This window comes from Pavona decussata, unplaced genomic scaffold (genome assembly GCF_977016875.1).
Source record: "Pavona decussata unplaced genomic scaffold, jaPavDecu1.1 SCAFFOLD_602, whole genome shotgun sequence".
NCBI lineage: Eukaryota > Metazoa > Cnidaria > Anthozoa > Scleractinia > Agariciidae > Pavona > Pavona decussata.
The window spans coordinates 6592572-6610981 of record NW_028145860.1 but is presented as its reverse complement, the minus strand read 5'-3'; the positions used below and the strand labels follow the sequence as shown (position 1 = coordinate 6610981).

General features: G+C 36.6%; 2 protein-coding genes and 1 long non-coding RNA gene across 5 annotated transcripts; 2 read left to right on the top strand and 1 right to left on the bottom strand.

Moving 5' to 3' along the window:
• Positions 1-333: 333 nt before the first annotated feature.
• On the top strand, positions 334-11924 carry LOC146449731 (E3 ubiquitin-protein ligase RNF13-like). Of its 3 annotated transcripts, none has more exons than XM_085101411.1 (11): positions 334-491; positions 1437-1551; positions 2901-2987; positions 6668-6835; positions 7368-7461; positions 7949-7977; positions 8292-8335; positions 8669-8786; positions 8986-9079; positions 9814-9897; positions 10352-11924. In XM_085101411.1, exons 2-11 carry the CDS (start codon positions 1450-1452, stop codon positions 10561-10563), a joined length of 1032 nt encoding a protein of 343 aa, XP_084957537.1. In that variant the 5' UTR covers positions 334-491; positions 1437-1449; the 3' UTR covers positions 10564-11924. The 3 variants fall into 3 exon arrangements, with proteins under 3 accessions (XP_084957537.1, XP_084957535.1, XP_084957536.1); XM_085101409.1 differs by having other exon boundaries at positions 7946-7977; XM_085101410.1 differs by lacking the exon at positions 334-491 and adding an exon at positions 506-1342 and having other exon boundaries at positions 7946-7977.
• A 1509-nt stretch (positions 11925-13433) lies between these two features.
• Positions 13434-14674, bottom strand: LOC146449730 (profilin-2-like). The gene is made up of 2 exons (XM_085101421.1): positions 14444-14674; positions 13434-13959 (listed from the first exon to the last, which is right to left on the bottom strand). Exons 1-2 carry the CDS (start codon positions 14552-14554, stop codon positions 13687-13689), a joined length of 384 nt encoding a protein of 127 aa, XP_084957547.1. The 5' UTR covers positions 14555-14674; the 3' UTR covers positions 13434-13686.
• A 110-nt stretch (positions 14675-14784) lies between these two features.
• LOC146449729 (uncharacterized) lies at positions 14785-17558 on the top strand. The gene is made up of 3 exons (XR_014860594.1): positions 14785-14961; positions 15226-15308; positions 15893-17558. It is a non-coding gene; the product is annotated as an uncharacterized LOC146449729 (long non-coding RNA).
• The last annotated feature ends 852 nt before the right edge of the window (positions 17559-18410 follow it).

Below are 18410 nucleotides of genomic sequence, written 5' to 3'. Positions count from 1 at the left end.
AGTGGAACTCATTTCCGGCTGAAGTAACAGTCCAACCAAATGTCGGTGAGTCTCAGTGAGGCATTCAAGACTCTTCTCAATTCTTTTTTCATTCAGACAGTGATTTTAGTTCTTTATTTTCCTTTTATATTTGAGGCTGATGGGTGTATCCCATTACAAATTATCCTTGTAGATGTAGATGGAAAAATGACGCTGATATTGTCTGTTTCTTTGTTTTTCAGTCGACGTTCTGAAATTAGGTATATAGGTATCTTTTAAATAGTTCTCCAGAGCCCCTAATTATGGTCTTTGTCAATAATGGGCTTTTGAAAAGAGGTTCCTCGTGTTACGTCATAAGGTCCATTACCAAATAGGGAAAAGAGAAACGAGAAACACCTGAACTTGCAGGGGCGCCATAACAAACACTGAGGAACGAAGTAAAAGTGATATTTTAGCAGGAAGAATTCTGCTAAAAACACCATGCAGCGTTTTTAAAACAAGTAAATGTTAAGGTAGGTAGATATTACTTCGTTATTGGTGGTGTAGCATCTTTTAAACACATTGCGGGTCTGCTGGAAACTGAAAGTCAGTCTATCAGCTGCTGGAAAATGCCCGAAAGGAACGTACTTAATAACCTGAAGTAAGCTTTCAATTCAATTCCTCGTGGGCGATCATGAAGCAATGGAGTTAACGAGAATCTTCCCACAGTAAAACTGCTCAGAAAGTTGTCCAGTGTCCTGTTGTTGCTGCGTTACAAATACAAGAACGATTGGATTGCGTCTAAACTTGCGACATGGTGGACGATACTGTAAATGCATGAAGAGAAATTTTACGTTCTCTGATGTGGGTCTTTTGACGTTTGTGTTTTTCCTTATTCATATATTTACAGAATACAACGTATAAATATTCGTTGCCAGCTTCCGTACCCTTTCTTTTTCATATTAAATACGTATAAAACCAGCAACAAGAATACGAGGAAGTTCATTTAATTTGTTAAAGTATAGTTAAGGCTGAAGAAATACAGAAACAGCACTGTTGTTCTTTGAATCAATTGGTTTTCACCTATGTTTGTTTTAATTCTGTTGACTCTGGTCCTTGTGATTGGAAGTCTTTGCTTATAAAGTTCGCGTGATTTTCTCGTGCTGACGCGCGTGTTCGTCGTTTGTTTGCCAAACTGGCATGACAAGATGAAATGTGAAACATTTTATTGCATCACTGCGGACGTGACATTCAGCACAAGTATCCAGTGTTATTTTTTTGATCGAAGTAAGTAAGATTATCATCATGGTATGATAGCGAGCAGTTGGTTTTTTCACAAAAAAGTATGTACGTGTGTATGTATGTATGTACTGTAGCTAGTAAGGTGAGATTTGAACTGTTTCGTGTTACTATAACAGTAAAATGTGTATATTATGATATCACAATAATAATTTTCTTGACACATTTTCTTGTTTCAGTTAAATTCATACCATGAAAGCGCAAAGCCTGTGGATTCCTAAGGGAATATTGTTCCTGTGGTTGTGTATTACAGTTGGTTATTGTTACAGAGATGATCCAAATGAAGTTTGTGTGGTAAGCTGGTTATGATAATCATTTGTAGAGTCACAGTGTTCAAAGAAGACTTTGAAAGCTCCCTTTCTGTAAATCTTTACAAGTATCTTTTTTTCCCAAAGCTACTATTAATAATAATTACGGGGGACGCCCTGAGGGGCATACCGTGTCTAAAAACGGGTCGATTTTTTTTTTTTTTCTCTCTCTCTCTTCGTAGTAGCCACAAATCTGTACATTCATTAAACTCTCTCCTCTCCTTCTCGGGAAGTATTGTTCTGATTGTCTTCAACAGAAGCAGGCCAATCAAAATCCATTCTTGTCGCTTATTTTGCGAGGGAGGGGACCCACTCACCCCTACCTGTGTGACGTCAATGCATCATTTGATTTATTCATTAAAACCGGATTAAATTGTAGCGCCATATTGTTAACATGTTGTGGACTCAAGTGTGCCGTTTTCAAACGGAAATTTCACCATTTTGAAGCGGTAAATCGAAAGAATAACTTCTAAGAAGCACTCGACATCTAAAACGGTGGAAATTGGAGAGTTCCTGGCAAAGGAATCGTGCTTTCTTTGACAGTCCCGAACCACGATGGGAGACTTAAAAGAGGTCATTGAGAAGGTTACGTTATCGTAATGGAATTTCCAAAATTTCCGGTGAGACCCTTAGTAGTGTAACACAAGGGAAACAACATAACGTGATCTTCATGACTCAAAATATTCCATTAGCAAGGATAGTGTTATCAATCGGTGAAGCATACAGTTGGAATAAATGAATTAGCCACAGCATCTCGCGTAAATGCCAGTATAGGCATCTTGTTTACTATACTATTTACTTTAGGAAAGTTTTTCCATAGAATTAAATACCACATTAAGACATTTTGTACATTAGAAATATTAGACGTAAATATGTTAATGTAATTTTCGTTTTTTTTTTTTTTTATTCAGTATTTTATGGTGCAATGAAATTTTTTTGCTATAATTGTAAAGCGCGATTGGACATCGCTGTAAATCGCGCTATATAAATAAAGTATTATTATTATTATTATTATTATTATTATTATTATTATTATTATTATTATAAATTATTTCTTATATAACTTAGTTGAAGGATCTAGTTGTAAAATTGTCTGTAGTTTAGCTCTTAATAATTATTGTGACAGAGTTTCAAGTTTACGAATATCCTTCAGCTAGGGCATTCCAGTCTCTTGCAGCTGAACATTTTGTTAAGGTTTACTGGCCCAGCTGAGTTTTAGTGGCTATTATGTACATGTAAAAGGGATGCATCTCTTTAGGGGGAAGAGTGCATTTACGATCTTTTCTTGTTTATTATTTTTTTGACTTGTTGTTTATTTTTTTTTTCTTCTTACAGCTGCTAAACAATACCATTTTGTTTGACTGCTATGATTATGGATGGGCAAACTTTGGTACTAGGATTGAGTCTGGAACGCATATACAGGTAAAGTTACTGGAGGTTTCATGTAATATATCAAAAACGAGGGCGAGTGCTTTATCACGGGTTCCAAATACTGAGAAACAGATGAAAGCACGAGGCCGCAGGCCGAGTGCTTTCATCTGTTTCGAGGTATTTGGAACCCGTGATAAAGCACGAAGCCCAAGTTTTTGACATGTCTTCTCAAATGAAACAATAAGAAGTTAATCTCATTAAAATGCAAATGTTTGATCTCAGATGAAAAACATGTTTCATCTCAGATGAAAACCTGGTGGTGTTTCATCTGGTGTTTCATTGGGGTATCAAGATTCATCCACCTGACCGAAATGGAGGTCATTTATTGGCTTTTGACTGCATGAATTATTAATGAGTTTGAGAATAAGATTTGAACAAGCAGGCAAGAGAGTTAATAATAATAATAATAATAATAATAATAATAATAATAATAATAGCTTTATTGGTACGTCCAATCAAAATGGGTTTTCACATACCAATAGGCCTTACCACGGTTTTCGACGCCATTTTGACGAGTAGGCAAACACTTCTGAAATAACAGTGTTTGTATGGAAATCCGATGTCAAATAATTTTCAAAAAACATCGCATCTGAAAAATTCATGAATTAGAAACTTTTGGCACTAGGAAAACGATTTTAAGTAAAAAAAATTGAGGGATGTAGCTGTGCCAGAAAGCGTCCAGTCGTGTTTTGAACTTTCCATACATTTGTCTGTATAGCGAATAAGCCGTGAACTGCTACTAAAAATAGTTCACGGGAAAAAATACAGGGAAATGTATGGAAAGTTCAAAACACGACTTGGCGCTTTCTGGCACAGCTAGATCCCTCCAATTTTTTTCTTAAAATCCTTTCCCTAGTTCCAAAAGTTTCCAATTCATGAATTTTTCAGAAGCTATGTTTTATGAAAATTATTTGACATCGGATTCCCATACAAACACTGTTATTTCAGGCGAGTTTGTCTACCTGTCAAAATGGCGTCGAAAACCGTGATAAGGCCTATTAAAGTTGGTGACAAGAGTTGACTTTGAGTGTGTTGTTTTATTGAAAAAGTTGGTTGAGATGTTAAAGTTGTGTTTACAGATGGTTAATTTGCCCAGTGCCCGGGTGCCCAGTGCCAGGGTGTATCCCTTGACACCCTGAGCAATGCACTTTCAAAAGTGATGTCTCTTGTAATAAAAAAATAGCAATAATTATGTTGAAGTGTGTGGCAAAATAAATGGTTGGTTGGTTGCTGATTTTGTTTGATATTAATTGCATAGTACTCCCCTGTGTGTCTGTTTATGACGCTGCACAAGATGGTTTTATTTTTTGAGCTTGTATGTGGATTGCTGAAATGTTACCATTCAATCAAACACAATCCTATGTTGAGTAGTTCTCGTGTTGCTAGTTACTGTTAAAATTTATACAACAGCTGCTCCTCTTGACATTACTATAAGAAGATTTATTTGAGTGAAAAGTGTGAGTAATCAAAACAACAAAAACCCAACAGTGTGTAGCCTGATGTTTGTCACTTTAACCTGTAGCTCAGTGGTTGAGCATCCAAACTAGTTATAATATTGGAAGGTCATAGGTTTCCCTCCTGTTAGGATAACTAAGATTGTGTGGTTCCAGAAAATATCCATACCCCTCCCACGGAAGACATTTTTATTTTAACCCCCCCACCCCCTCGGAATTTCCGTTCCAGAGGGTTTATGATGACCCCCCCACCCCTCCGGAATTTCCCGGTTTTTAGACACCTCTTCCATGAAACCCTCGGAAGTTCAAAATCCATTTAGACTAAGAAAATTGACTACTCACACTATTACGATCAATTTTTTTATTATTGAAGCAACGTCGACAACTCTAGTTCAGCTATTTACAACACTGCGCTATTTTACTTGTTTATCCTTTTGCTTAAACTATATCCGGAAAAAATTGGATAGAACTCTAAAATGGTCAATTTTTTTTTCGTCAAAAGACACGGTCGTATTCTTTGTTGTTGCGTAGTTTATGTCTATAACTTTCTCGAGCGCTTAAGAAATTATCTCTATCACGTTACAACTTTTCTTTTTCACCTAAAATTACGACGGCCTTGCAAATTCCATTTTTGTAATGACCTCTGCAGAAAAACGTTTGCTTATTAAATACCGCGAAGAAACGGCTATGAATATAAGTTGCACATTGAATATACGATGCTGGGTTTTTTATTTATCAAGTAGAATTTGAAGAACTTTGAAAACCCAGTCGAAAACTGGCTGCATGCACAAGAATTAATATTATAAGCTGCCTTTGAGAACAGTTTCAAAAGGTTCTCCCTTCAAAACTTCAAAATTAATTAGTCCGGCCGTGGCAATTGCGTCTCGGCACTTAATACAAATAGTTATCTCTGCACCGAGTTCGTGAATGAAATGAATTCGAGAAAGAAAAAAGTTTGTGTTTTTGACGTTTTATGTCACGTTTTTATCAAATAAACGTGGCTGTTTCACGTCCCATGGGATTCAATCTTGAACAAAATTTGCATACATCGAAAAAGTTGTGCATTTGATTCAGTGACTGCAATCATAGTTAATAAAAGGCAATGGTTATGAAGCTTGACAAACTCCTTTGTTATATGTTTTTGTTAGCGTTTTTGGCCTTGACCGTGCACAAACTACAATAGATTTTGAAATGTGTTGGAGCAACTGACCAATAGAAACGTTCCTGCTAAGATATTCAGCTGTGGTCTGAACAGTTAAAACAAAGGATTGTGCACGGTCGCGGCCCTTCCAACATAAACTGCAGCACCATTGTTTTCATGGCAAAGTTTCATAACCAGTCCCTCAATTAACTATGCTGCAATGTACATCAATATTCACTGGATGGAAAGATCTCTGCAGAATCTTTTCTCTTTCTTCCAGAAATCTTTTTTGTGAAAGATTGCATTGAAGAAATTACACGTTTTTTGGCCGCAGAAAAATAATTTTCCGTGGGAAATAAATAAATAAGCGCGCTTGCAGGCCCGTTGTACATTTCGCCGTGTCAGAAATAGATTTCAACCGCAAACTAACCTGTGGAAATGCGAAAGGCCATGCTCATCAAAAAAGTCGCTTTGTTCAGAAACCTTTTAATCTCACTCATTTGATGCTACAATACAAGTAAAGAGGGCTTTTATTTATTTCAAACCTCAATTTTCAAACGATTGTGAAGTCACAGCCATGCTCGGCATGATATGAGGCTGATTGATATGATCGCGCCGCGAAGTCGAACTTCAAAGAAAAAAAACCTGTCACGCCGCCGTTACTTTCGCTTATCAGAAGGATTAACCAGACAACACTTCTACCAATATGACTTTTTCCAGAATGATTCATCGTTTTCACTGCTTTTGTTTCAAAACAACGCATGTAAATTTGTTTTTGTGCTTCAGATCGATCGTGTGTTGCTTTCAATGTTTTGTACATGGTTCGTGACCCTTTGGAAAACTAGTTCCCCACGAAACCCCCCTACCTCTCGGAAATTACTGCCCTTTAACCCCCCCTCCCCCTCGGAATTTCCAATGGTCTTCCGTGGGGGGGGGGGGGGGTATGGATATTTTCTGGAACCACACATTTTCGTTTTCTGAGTATACCAGTGCATTTGTCACTAATTGAAAAGTTGCATTTGCCAGCAATGTTCCTATTGGCAACCTGTTTGACGGGTCTTTTTATATTGTTTTAGGGTGTTGTAGTCTTGGCAGAGCCATGGAGCCCAAGTACGCTTGACGGCCATCGTACACCTAATGAAGCATGTAGTGCAGTAAAACCACAAAGTAGCTACAACAGTTCAGGATACAGTGGCAAGTGGTTTCTTCTTATTGATGCTCAAGGTTGTGAATTTGATACTAAGGTAGGTTACGCTGTAGCTTGATGTATGTTGAATCAAAGCAAATTTGAGCTACATGTAAGTAATGCAACAGTCAGCTGCATAGGTTCTGATTGTGGTCAATAATCTGTTACTCTTGATTTCCCTGACACTGACAACCAGTGAAGTCAGTCAAGAGCATTGTTTTACTTCTAAATTTACATGTATCCATAGATTACGAAGTAGTTAAACCAGCTTTTTACAGGGTTTATGAAATAATAATATAAGCTAGTTTTAAGTAAAGTCAGTGCAATCACCTTTATTTTTTAGACTGTGTTGGTTTGTTGTCCTTGTTGTCTGTACCGCATCCAAATTGCAATAATTCACCCAACAATGGCTTAGATGTGGATAATATTATTATGGAGTCTATTGTTGTTGTGAATCAAGTCTATCTAGCCTAGCATTCATTTAAGTAGTAATATGTACTTGTAAACCTTGCATTTCATGTTTAAAACATACCAGGTTGTTGTATCTGTAGAACAGGGTATATTTTCATGTTTGCCACTGTCAAAAATAGGCTGTTATGGCTACAGAAGGAGGTTTTGATGCTGCTATAATCAGGAGTTTAGATTCAAATGAAGTTCAAACAATTGGTGGGGACTCAGATTCAGGCAAGTATTCATAGCAAAATTTATTTATGAATAAAAGATGTTGTTGTTGTTGTTTTTTATTGTTATTTGAATGGGTGTGAATAAGTGAACTTGAACTTGATTTAAATTTATAACAGTGCTCCAAAATGTTTTTAAAACAATGGATGTTTCCATATAAGATGCCAGGCAACCATTCCCAAAACTCCGGTTGCTAAAGTGACTGCCTGGAACCCACCACCTTGTCTTGACTCTTTGCCGAAATGTTGAGATAAAAGAGCTTGAGAGAATGAGGGTTTTAAAAATGGTAACTTTTCAACATAAAATGGGTTGGAAAGCCTTTGACTAAGGGTTGTTAAGAATATCAGAGTCTAATTTCTTTTAGAGACATTGTTGATTGAACAGGGTTATCTACATTGAACATTCACAGTTTAAGTGCTCCTATACACTGTTAGTAGTAAGTTTAAAACTTCATTTTGAATTACTTGTTTGTTTGTTCTTTTGTCAGCAGTTACCATTCCGGTGGTGTATGTCGGAAAGGTAAGGGAACACGTTGAAAATTGCAGCAGAAAATATAAACAGGAACAACTGCATGACTACACTCCTAGTAAATGAGAGGTCCTAAAACTTCATAGAAAGAACTTTGTATGCCTAAATAGCAACATTAGCAAGACTTAAGTATGATTTAAAAGAGAAGAGAGAGATTCATCAAATTTATTATTTATTATAGCCTCATTTATTTGACATTTTTACTATCAAGTTTTAAACTGTCAAAATAGCCAGCTTTTTTTTTTAGATCTATGTACTTGTTAACTGCTTGAAACATTAACTTTTTGATATGCATTTGTCTTTAGAGAACTGGTGTTGTCTTGGAAAATAATGATTTTAAAAGCAATACGTAAGTCACTTTGAATAATGTTTTAATGGTTTTCATTGTTCTTGATTTAAGTTAGTTGCTGTAACCTGGTGAAAGAAAAGAGTGTACTTTTGTTCCACAAACAATCCTGCTTTTTTTGTGGTCACTGATAAGATACATGTACAGTGCTTATATTTCTTTGAAACCAATAGCTTAACGAAAATTAATGGGCCTTTTTTAAGTCCATGGACTTGTCTATTCCACAACTACAAAAGCTAAAGACATTAATTTTACAACATGCTTAAACAGTTCATATACCGTAGAATAGTTGTCATTATAAAGCAATCTAAACATTTGGTGTTTTTATTCTTACAGTCATAGCAGAATCATAATCAATGCACAGGAATTCCCTCCATTATGGGACTATGAATTCTACATGATTCCCTTTGCTATCATTGTGGGAATTTGCTTTATCTTAATGGCAATGTTTATGGTAAGTGTTTCATTCATTAATTAAGTTGTTAAACCTGAGTGACCTTTCAAAGGGCATTGTTGTAAGTAATACATTCAGGAGAGTCACATTCAATTATAGGATTTCTTCAAACAACTAGTGTACAATAAAGGCTCAAAAATGTTACTTGATTGTTACTTTAATCTTGCCTGCTTTTTGTCATTGTGTTTGGAATTTACAGATAAGTCGTTACTACAGGCATTACTTAGAGCAGCGACGTAACAGGCTGTCACCAACAAATCTGAAAAAGATTCCTACAAAAAAGTTTAAAAAAGGTCAGTTTCAGCATGAATGTTATTATCTGGTCTGCATTTTAACACAATGGTTCATGTACCTCTGAAGCAAAGGGGAACCATTTAGTTATTGGATGTGTTTACAACACACTGTCCATGTTGTGGTTTAATATATTTTGCTTGTGGTTTGAAAGTCCTTAGTGTAGCATCATTACAATAAATTATTATCTGGAGCAATATTTGTTAAAAAAAAAGTCAAACTGGTTTCACTGATTTTAGACCAAAATCAAATTTGACCACAGTGAATGTGTGTGTGGTGTTACAACTTCACCTAGTGCAATGATGTTTTATCACTCAAATTAGTTGTTCTGACTCCTGTTTGTTACTATTGGGCAAAATTTGTTTTATTTGGAGGTTTGATCAGGTTTGTTTTGAGTGGTAGGGCAATAAACAAGTACAGTCAACTCCCTTTATTGCAGACACCCTTGGAACTGCGAGTTAGTGTCCTTAAATGTGAGAGTCCGTAATAGCGAAAATTAATTCAGTCAAATGTCTGTACTCTATTTTTGCTGTGGATTTAGCTTCTGTCCGTATTATCAGGGTGTCCATAATAGCAAGGTGTCCGCAGGCCAAGAGTTTACTTTTAGTAGTAAATAAAAAAAGATCAAAGCAGGCAGGTGAAAGCACTTCACAGGCTGTACATTTTCCAGGTTTGCATTGGCAGTATGTGGCCATCACTGAAATCCCTGTTGATCACTTGATAAATTCCTATCTAGGTGATGATTACTATGATGTTTGTGCCATATGTTTGGAGGAATATAAAGATGGTGAAAGACTACGAATACTTCCGTGTGAGCATGGTAGGTCCTAACTGTATCCTTCTACAATGGAAAATGGTTTAAGTACCAGGTCATGAATATTTTTGTTTTGACTATGTTTGAGAAATGTTTTGAGTAGTTTGAATGTCATAGAGGTTTGTTGACTGATTGTTTGGTTGTTGTTTGGGTATAAGTGATGATTTAGTCTTGGAGACAGGAGACATGGCCTCATGGTCCTGGTATTACACCTTGTAACATCCAGTGAGGGGACACCAAATCATTGTCATAACCACATGTCAACACTAAATTTGTCACATAAAGGGTGACATACCGCAACAGGAAACTGATCCTTTGTCCTTACTTAATTTTAACCATCGGTGGTTTAAGTTACTGTACCAGGTCATGAATTTTTTATTTTGACTATGTTTGAGAAATGTTTTGAGTAGTTTGAATGTCATAGAGGTTTGTTGACTGATTGTTTGGTTGTTGTTTGAAGCATATCACTGCAAGTGTGTGGACCCATGGTTGACAGAAGGAAAGCGCACCTGCCCAGTATGCAAACGACCTGTATTAAACGACAAAAGACGAAGGAACAGAGCTCACAGAACTGATGGACAATCAGAAGAAACAACTCAGGATGCTGATGAAACAACTCCTCTTATTGCGTCAACTTCTGCTAGTGTAGCCTCCAACTCTCTGACAGTTTAATTCAGTCTTGTTTTGGTAGCTTGAAAGAATAAGCAGCCCTCTACAGTGTAGGACTACCAGGATTCATAAGAAAGATGTTCCTGTTATCTCCTTACATGAATCAAGCTTCAGATCAAAGTCCTTTCACTTTCTGATCCCTTTAGACTCTGTACTTCTAATAATTAAACATGATGTAGCAACAGTGGTCCTGTTTTCATGTGTTAGTGTCTTTCACAGGTTGCAAAAAATTTTCAATCCTGCTAAAAATGCTACCATGAATTATTTATTCTTAGGTTTTGTAAGTCTTTTTGCTAGACCATGTTCACAAGTGTAGGTATCATAAGCTGGTTTTTTGCTTTATTGTCATTCATAGTCTTATTAGTGTATTAGGAAAAGGTATCTTGTTTACCAGATATGTACATGTATTTTAGGCATGCAGATATTTCATATTAAAACATAATAATTATTGTGGCAGATCAAACTTTTTTCATATTCTCTGTAATGTAAGTCTACGTGGACCAGTGTGCAAGAATAACTTGATGACTAATTTAATTGTTATCCATTGTTGTTATTACAAGTAAGCTGAACTTTGATCACTCTTGGATTGTTCAGTGCGAAAAGTAATATCCATGACCTCATTGTGTCCTGTAAAACTGAGGTGTATTTTTGTTGCTTGTTCATTTTCCTTTTAATGAAATCTTGAAATTTAGGGTTTTATTACCAGATACTAACTGAAATGTACATAGTCAAGGGCTGCCAAGAAAGTTGAAGCTCAAAGGTTTCCATAAAATCCTGCTTAAGATACATTTAGTAAATTTTAGAAGGATGCTGGAGGGTCCTATATTGGAAGGGGCTAATTTGAGAGAATTCGAACTCAGATGGTTCAGATCGAAAAACCTTAACCGGGGCTCTGAACAAAATGAAATAAAAGTTCCATTGTAGAACTTGCAATGAAAATGTAGTAAAATAGATATATTGTGCATAACCTTTAGTGAAGATAACTTGGTCTAAAAGACTTTTTTTCATCTTTCATTTTGACTTATGTATCTACGTCAGTAAGATATACGCATCAGACAGTGAACGTAATACAACTGGATTAGATTCTAGAAGGTTTAACTTTGTAGTGTATGCCTAGTGCCACCTGGGTGTTCCTTTTTTCATAAATAATACTGAATGCAGATTTAATTTTGGGTGACATTTTAGACTTTTCCATTTGCCTCACCAAGTAGTAAAAATAGTAACTTAGGTTGAGCTCTTTTACTGGTGTAAATTACTGTTAGCTGTTGCTGTAGGAGTAAAAATATTTAAAAAGGGATTGAAATTCTGATTGTAAATAGTAAGAACCAATATCAACCAATAAACTTGTTAGTGTTTTATTGGTATCAGGAGTAAGATATGTGTGAGGATGCACAAATGACAGCTATGAATGATTGCATAACGTGTAAGCATGTCATGTGACCCATATATCGAAGTACTTTTTTATGGGATGAGAACCAACCTAGGTAGAGGTTTTGAGGCAAGTGGCCAAATTATGGCAAGGGTCATTCCTGCATGAAAGATACAGTGGAACCTCGATTTAACGAAGTAGCTGGGGACCGGCCAAATTTGTCTGTTAAATCGAGGGTTCGTTATATCAAAAACCTCCGCATAATGAACTTGAGGGGTAATGACCAAAATGTTTGTTATATTGAGGTCATAGTTAATGATTGATTTTCAACACAGGTGACTTCTGTCACGCAATTCAATGCAATTTTCATCACCCAGAAGTGCCGCGTTTTGAGATGCAATTCATTAAGCATGGTGGCTATTAGTAGCAATTATTTTCACTTTTAAGCAGACGCGCAGCTTTTGTTTACAAAAAAACGACACTTTCAGAGTGTTGATCTGTTCAGCGTTTATCTTCTGTCGCCTGTTGACATTGTAATTCGTTATATCGAGGTAGATTTTACGTTTGGGCTTCCGGATTATGTTCGTTATATCGAAGAATTTGTTATATCGATCATTGCGCGATTCAGCCTTTGGCTGCGATGCAGTTTTTAATAAACTATCTATTTATCTATATCAAGGTTCTATTCCATACATTTCACTGTAACTTTAGCCGGGACATTGTTCGTTATATCGAGGACTTCGTTAAATAGAGGTTCGTTAAATCGAGGTTCCACTGTATCCAGATTTTGTCAGAAGTATGCCATACCCCAGATGTGCTACGAATGTATCCAGTTAGAGTTCTTAAGCAACTCATGAAGTGAACAAAATAAAACAATAGTGCCTCACAATCTTATTTTTGTTGGTTATGGAAAATCACTCGGCAACAGCTATGCCATATCAAATGTATCTTATGGAGTTCACAATCCACCAGCAACATTACATACACCTTGTCCCAGTCATTAAACAAATCTTTAAAGAATCCATAACTTTATCCAAAAGATCAAGTCCAATGGACCATTTCCGGTATATATTTAAAATTCTAGCTTGGCTACGAGGTTTGGGGGAATAAAACGAAATAAATTAATTATTCATCTCTGAACCTCAATGAAATTTCTGTTGTTCTATTTCTCCAAGCCTCAGTGGACCTAGAATTTTAAAATTCATGTATCAGAAATGGTTTATTTGTGAATTTCTATTGTGTGTGAGTGATCTCTAGCTGGGGCCTGGGTTTGAAATACAGGGAAATAGTACCTTGGTCTTTAATAAACTAAATTGACAGTTTGTATAGAAAAACTGAACACATTAGCTGGTAACATCCCTTAGAAAAGATAATTATTTGTCACCGAAATATTACTCCAGGACATCTTCAGCTTCAAAAATTAAATGCTGCCCAATGGACAACTGAATTTCCTTTGATGTTAGGGTTAGCAGTATCACGTTATATAAAATCATTCACTGGGAACAAAGCTTCCAAGTTTTATTTACTAGGAATAAAAGTTTTTAAAGTGATCATCAACTTGCAAAAACATACAAAACAATGTTAGTTTCTTCACCTAAGATACTTGCAGTGTTTCTAGATAAGGAAGATCACAAACCACAAACATTGGCCAAAATTTTAAAACTATTATGGGAAACCTTGCATGTGATCAAACCAAACATCGTGTCATGAACATTTGTTTTGTGTGTGTTCTGACAGAGTACAAATCTCTGAGAAAATTAAAACCCTGTGCCGACGAGATATTCTGCTAAACTTTCCACAACTTGGTTGCAATTTCCAGCTCCACCAGCACTTTCGTCGTAGCCGCCCAAAATAAGGGCCTTATTGGTAAGAATGGCACAAAAACCACCCTTCTCTTTCATTTTCAAGTAGGCCGCTTTCTTTTCCGGGTCGTTTCGCAGCATCATGTATTTGGTTCCCGAAATGGTCTTGCCTGCGACACTTCCATCTTTCAAACTCTTTATGACCTCCACTGCTTCTTGCTTGGATACCTATCACCAGATCAAATCTAGCTGTAATATTGCTGAATTGATATCTGGGCACAATATTCATCGCCCAGAATGTTGTGACGCATTTGGGACTTTTATAAGTTGTCCACAGGAACTACAATTGAAAACTTAATCAGGCCAGCACACAGGCAATAGAGCCGGAAAATGATCCAAAAGTGGCCAACAGCGCATACGTTTTGCGAATTTACGAGCGACCTACTTTTGTTTCTCAGTAGTCCACTAGTAGAACTAGTCGCAATTTTTGTTAAAGTTTGCTAATTTCGGATCGAAACTTGCATAAAGTTGTCGCACACAAAAGAATCGGGTAGTCCCAACGGTTGCCAACCAATACCGCGTCTATCAGATTATGGTACTGTAAGTAAATGTCGCGAAAGATTCTGGGCGATGTAATATAAGATTAACCTTATAACGAGCAACATAGGTTCAGTAATTTTTTTCAAAAAACTCAGTCTAACACGAATCTTACCGTAAATCCAGCGCTAGTTGCCCATTGTGAACCATCTAATCCAAATATGGCGGCCTTCTGAACTTTTCCCGTCCCCAACAAGTTGGTATCTACATAAGCTTGCCAGGACATCTTCAAACTAAGGTAATAATAGTTTTCTACAGCTAAAGGCTTGAAAATCTTTGACCCAACAAAGCTCCAAGGAAACAAAATGGCGGACTCCACAAGACTGACGTTCAGATGGCCGATGACGTCGAAGAACCCGCCTTATTCCAACCTTGTTCCCAGGGTCATCGCTCTTCCATTCTCGAAGGAGGAAAACAGAGGATCCTGGGAACAAGGTTTTCCGCATTCGCACGTTGGGTGCCGCCAACACAGCGGCAAAACGTCTACGCATGCGCCAATTTTTGGCATTTCCGGTCGAGATCACGCTTTCCGGTTAGGGTTATGTTTTGATCTGTTGAAGTTTTTTGAAAACTTTCCTGCTGTGGATCATTAACCAAATGTTAAAGATGAAGTGGACCAATGATAAAGAAAAGGTAAGCTCACCATAATTTCTTACAATGATTGATTCTGAAGTCGAGTGGTACTGATTATCTTTTAAAAAACGTCCAAAAATGTGATTCTATGCGTGTTCGCCCGCCATTTCAGCCCAAGTTATGAATATTTTGTCGGTTGGTGAATCGTGTTTTAACACCTAGCTCTATAGCTACTATTGCAATTTGTCCGTTCTTCAACACATGGAATGTTCTTGGAAAGACTGCTGTTACAAATTCTCATTTATATATTTTTTTATTAATTAGACCAAAGGAAGACGCAAGGTCTATCTGTTTCAAATGTTATTATAAGCAACGACGCAAAGCCTTTCACTCAGTCATCTTGTCTGGTAAATGAATGACTTCAAACTTTGAAAATTATGGTCACCAAAGCATTTAACCTGAAGCTAATGTTAAAACATGCGTGCAAGTATGGCTGAAAAAAGTTCTTGTTGCGAAATAAGTTGGTGAAAAGCGTCTGCTTCTGTTCGCGACGCCAAGTTTTGACCCAAGCAGGCTACTTGACGTTTCATTTAAAATGATTTGTCATTTTATTTTAATTTTTCTCTTTCTCTCTCTCAAAAAATGGAAAATGCCACTGAAATGCTCGAATAATGGTTGGTGCTTTTACTTCACCAAAATGATCGAAAAAATGCTAGCATAATTTGTGCAAAAGCCTAAATTTGCCCAAGGTAAAAAATGATAACTAAGAAAAAGATTGGATTGGTGCTGAAGCCTAAACTTCTGGCAGAATTTATCACATCTCTGGATGCCCCATGTTGCTGAATAAATAATCCTTCTTCCTCATGCATTAAATGTGTCTTCTGTGACCTGAAATAATAATAATAAATATTATTTGTAGCCCCCTTTTTATATACACTGTAAGTAAAAATGTAAGAAAATAATTAAATTTTTCTTGTTTATTTCATTTCAGGGGTTTCATATGATAGTAGTATATTCTGTATGTGGAAACCTCATGGTGAAAGAAGAATCAAATGTGCAATCTTAGTATAGGTAGATTCTAGATTTTTCTGCTGTTATGGTTGATAAACATGTTTATTCCAACTTAGGAGTGTTCCTCATATGCATTAGGCAAGGAAAATAAATATACCTGAGACAAGTCAAGTCAGCTTAAAAGAAAGTATTGTGTAAATCAAGATTACCAGAAATATGCTATGATATGCAATAAATCAACTGTTCTCTTTTCTTGTAATACACGATGCTCATCACACATTCTTGGATCATCTCGCAAAATAATATTTTGATTATGATCCAAGAATCCAATTATAGTGTAGAATAAGATTAAAAAGACCAGGTGCATTTTTCTCTGCAAACTTTTCCATCTCTGAGGGTGTGTACAGTGCAAGTGCAATGTTGCCTTCATGGTGTTGGTGCAATGCTCTCTGGAATCTCTCTACCAGGTAATCAAATGAATGTTTGGAAAAAAATAACGAAGAAGGGATGCAGAACTTTTTATCTTTATAAGTAGAAACTAATGGTCACCACATACTCCATCAAGATGTTTAAATAAACTCTCACAACTAGTAACATAAGAAATATGTGGAGGATAATTATATTATCCACATATTTAAATTGTGATCAGAATATGCATATTCATACTGGGGCTTAATTTCATTCCCTCTGGGGTTGGGGGTGCCTTTGTATAAGTTACATTTGTTCTCCTCTAGCAGATGAAAAAAAAAAATTACAATATTGATATTGCTTATTTTTATAGTGAAATATACATGTTGATGATCAGTGTAATCCTTCAGAAGGATGTTTGGTAGAAATACTGTTACTGAAATATCTCTATTATATTACTGGGATTCTTTTTTTTCTTTTTTGTTCAAGTAGTTGTGTAGTTAAACTGACCTGATGAGGCTTTGAAAACAGTTTCAATGCTGTTCTATACATGTCTTTCTACTAGGACATCTCCATGACAATTTGACTTTCACAACTCCAAAAGAAGTTTGTATTGTACTCCAGGTGTCCTGATTTGGAAGCACTATTCTACAATCTCTTTTATTATTATTATTATTATTATTATTATTATTATTTCTTTTGCTAAATATATACAATAATTGGGGAAAAATGCGTTTACTTTATTAAGGGTTACTATTTGGGGTTGCAAACTTAGCAACGTTAATAATCATGAAGTTATCTTTGTATGTGAAAGTAAAAGGCAAACTTAAAAATTATGGAACAAATAATATAAAGAGCAAGGCAGGGTATGTTTGATGAAGAAAGGCCGTGCCGTTTGAAATATTGGAAAGGAAAAATATATTTCTCTGACTGTGAAATTAGCCTTGCTCTTTATATTATTTGTAGTGCAATTTATTGCTCCTTTACTACAGGATCCGGTACTTTTATTTTATCACGGTGGTTCTTGCAAGCACACCTGCTGCACATCCACTGGAAAATTATGCACAACCCAGAACCGAAATTGGGCCTCTTTCGGCTTATATTCTGCATACGTGGTAAACTTTTCTTCTTGGTCGACATTCTCAGCACATTTGTTGCAGCACCTTGTTCCCGGACGATAAGGAACATTACCTGCCTTTCCAACAGCGTCCAGCACGGCATAAAGTCGAGAAGGTATCCCGTTTTTGTGGAGAGCTCGAGAGTAGTTTTCCTGAGTAACCGAACACCGGTTGTTTCGTCCCAGTGAACCCGGCAAACTATCGAACCAACTGGAAGTTCAGCGGCCCTGGCTAACTGAGGTGTCAAGAAGTAATGACGGCCTCCGCATTTTCGTTTATCTAAACTTTTACCACACTTCTCGTCTTGCGAGGAACAACATTTTAACAACAGGACAACAACAACCACGGACAACAAAACTTTTCTTCACAAGCGCGAGAAAGTCGCATCTTCGAGCATGGTTTTCGCACTTGGTGCAAGCACCAAACCCCTTGGTGCAAAGGTTTGAAAACAGCAAAATAAATTTACTCACCAGGAAAACAACTTTTTTGCTTAAGTTTGTTTCGTAACTCTTGAGTTTTGTTTTTAAACTTCGCGCGACGGGAGTTTTTTGTTTACGCAATAGGTTTTAATAGCTAACCGGAAATACAACACCGACCGGAAGTTCAGTGGTTGGCACATGCGCATTGCGTTTTGCCGCTGTGTCGGTGCCGCCCACCAGGAAGGTCGGAAATAAAGGTTCTCAATGCATAAAATTGGGTATTATTGGTGTTGCCTGGTTTACAACTGATGAACTTCTCCACGTCCTTTGTTGACAAGTTCTAAAGTTCCTATACCCACTGGCATTGCTTCAGTCTTCATACCCCGTAACCTACTTATTTCTCAAGATCTTTGTAGTTTGACAACTTTTCTACAACTTTCACAGAGGTGTTATACTCAGAAAATACAGCCACATCAATGATTGCTAACGTCTTTTTTTTACTGTCCTTGATGACAATGTAATTTTCCGACGATATGAGATCATTCGTTCGCGA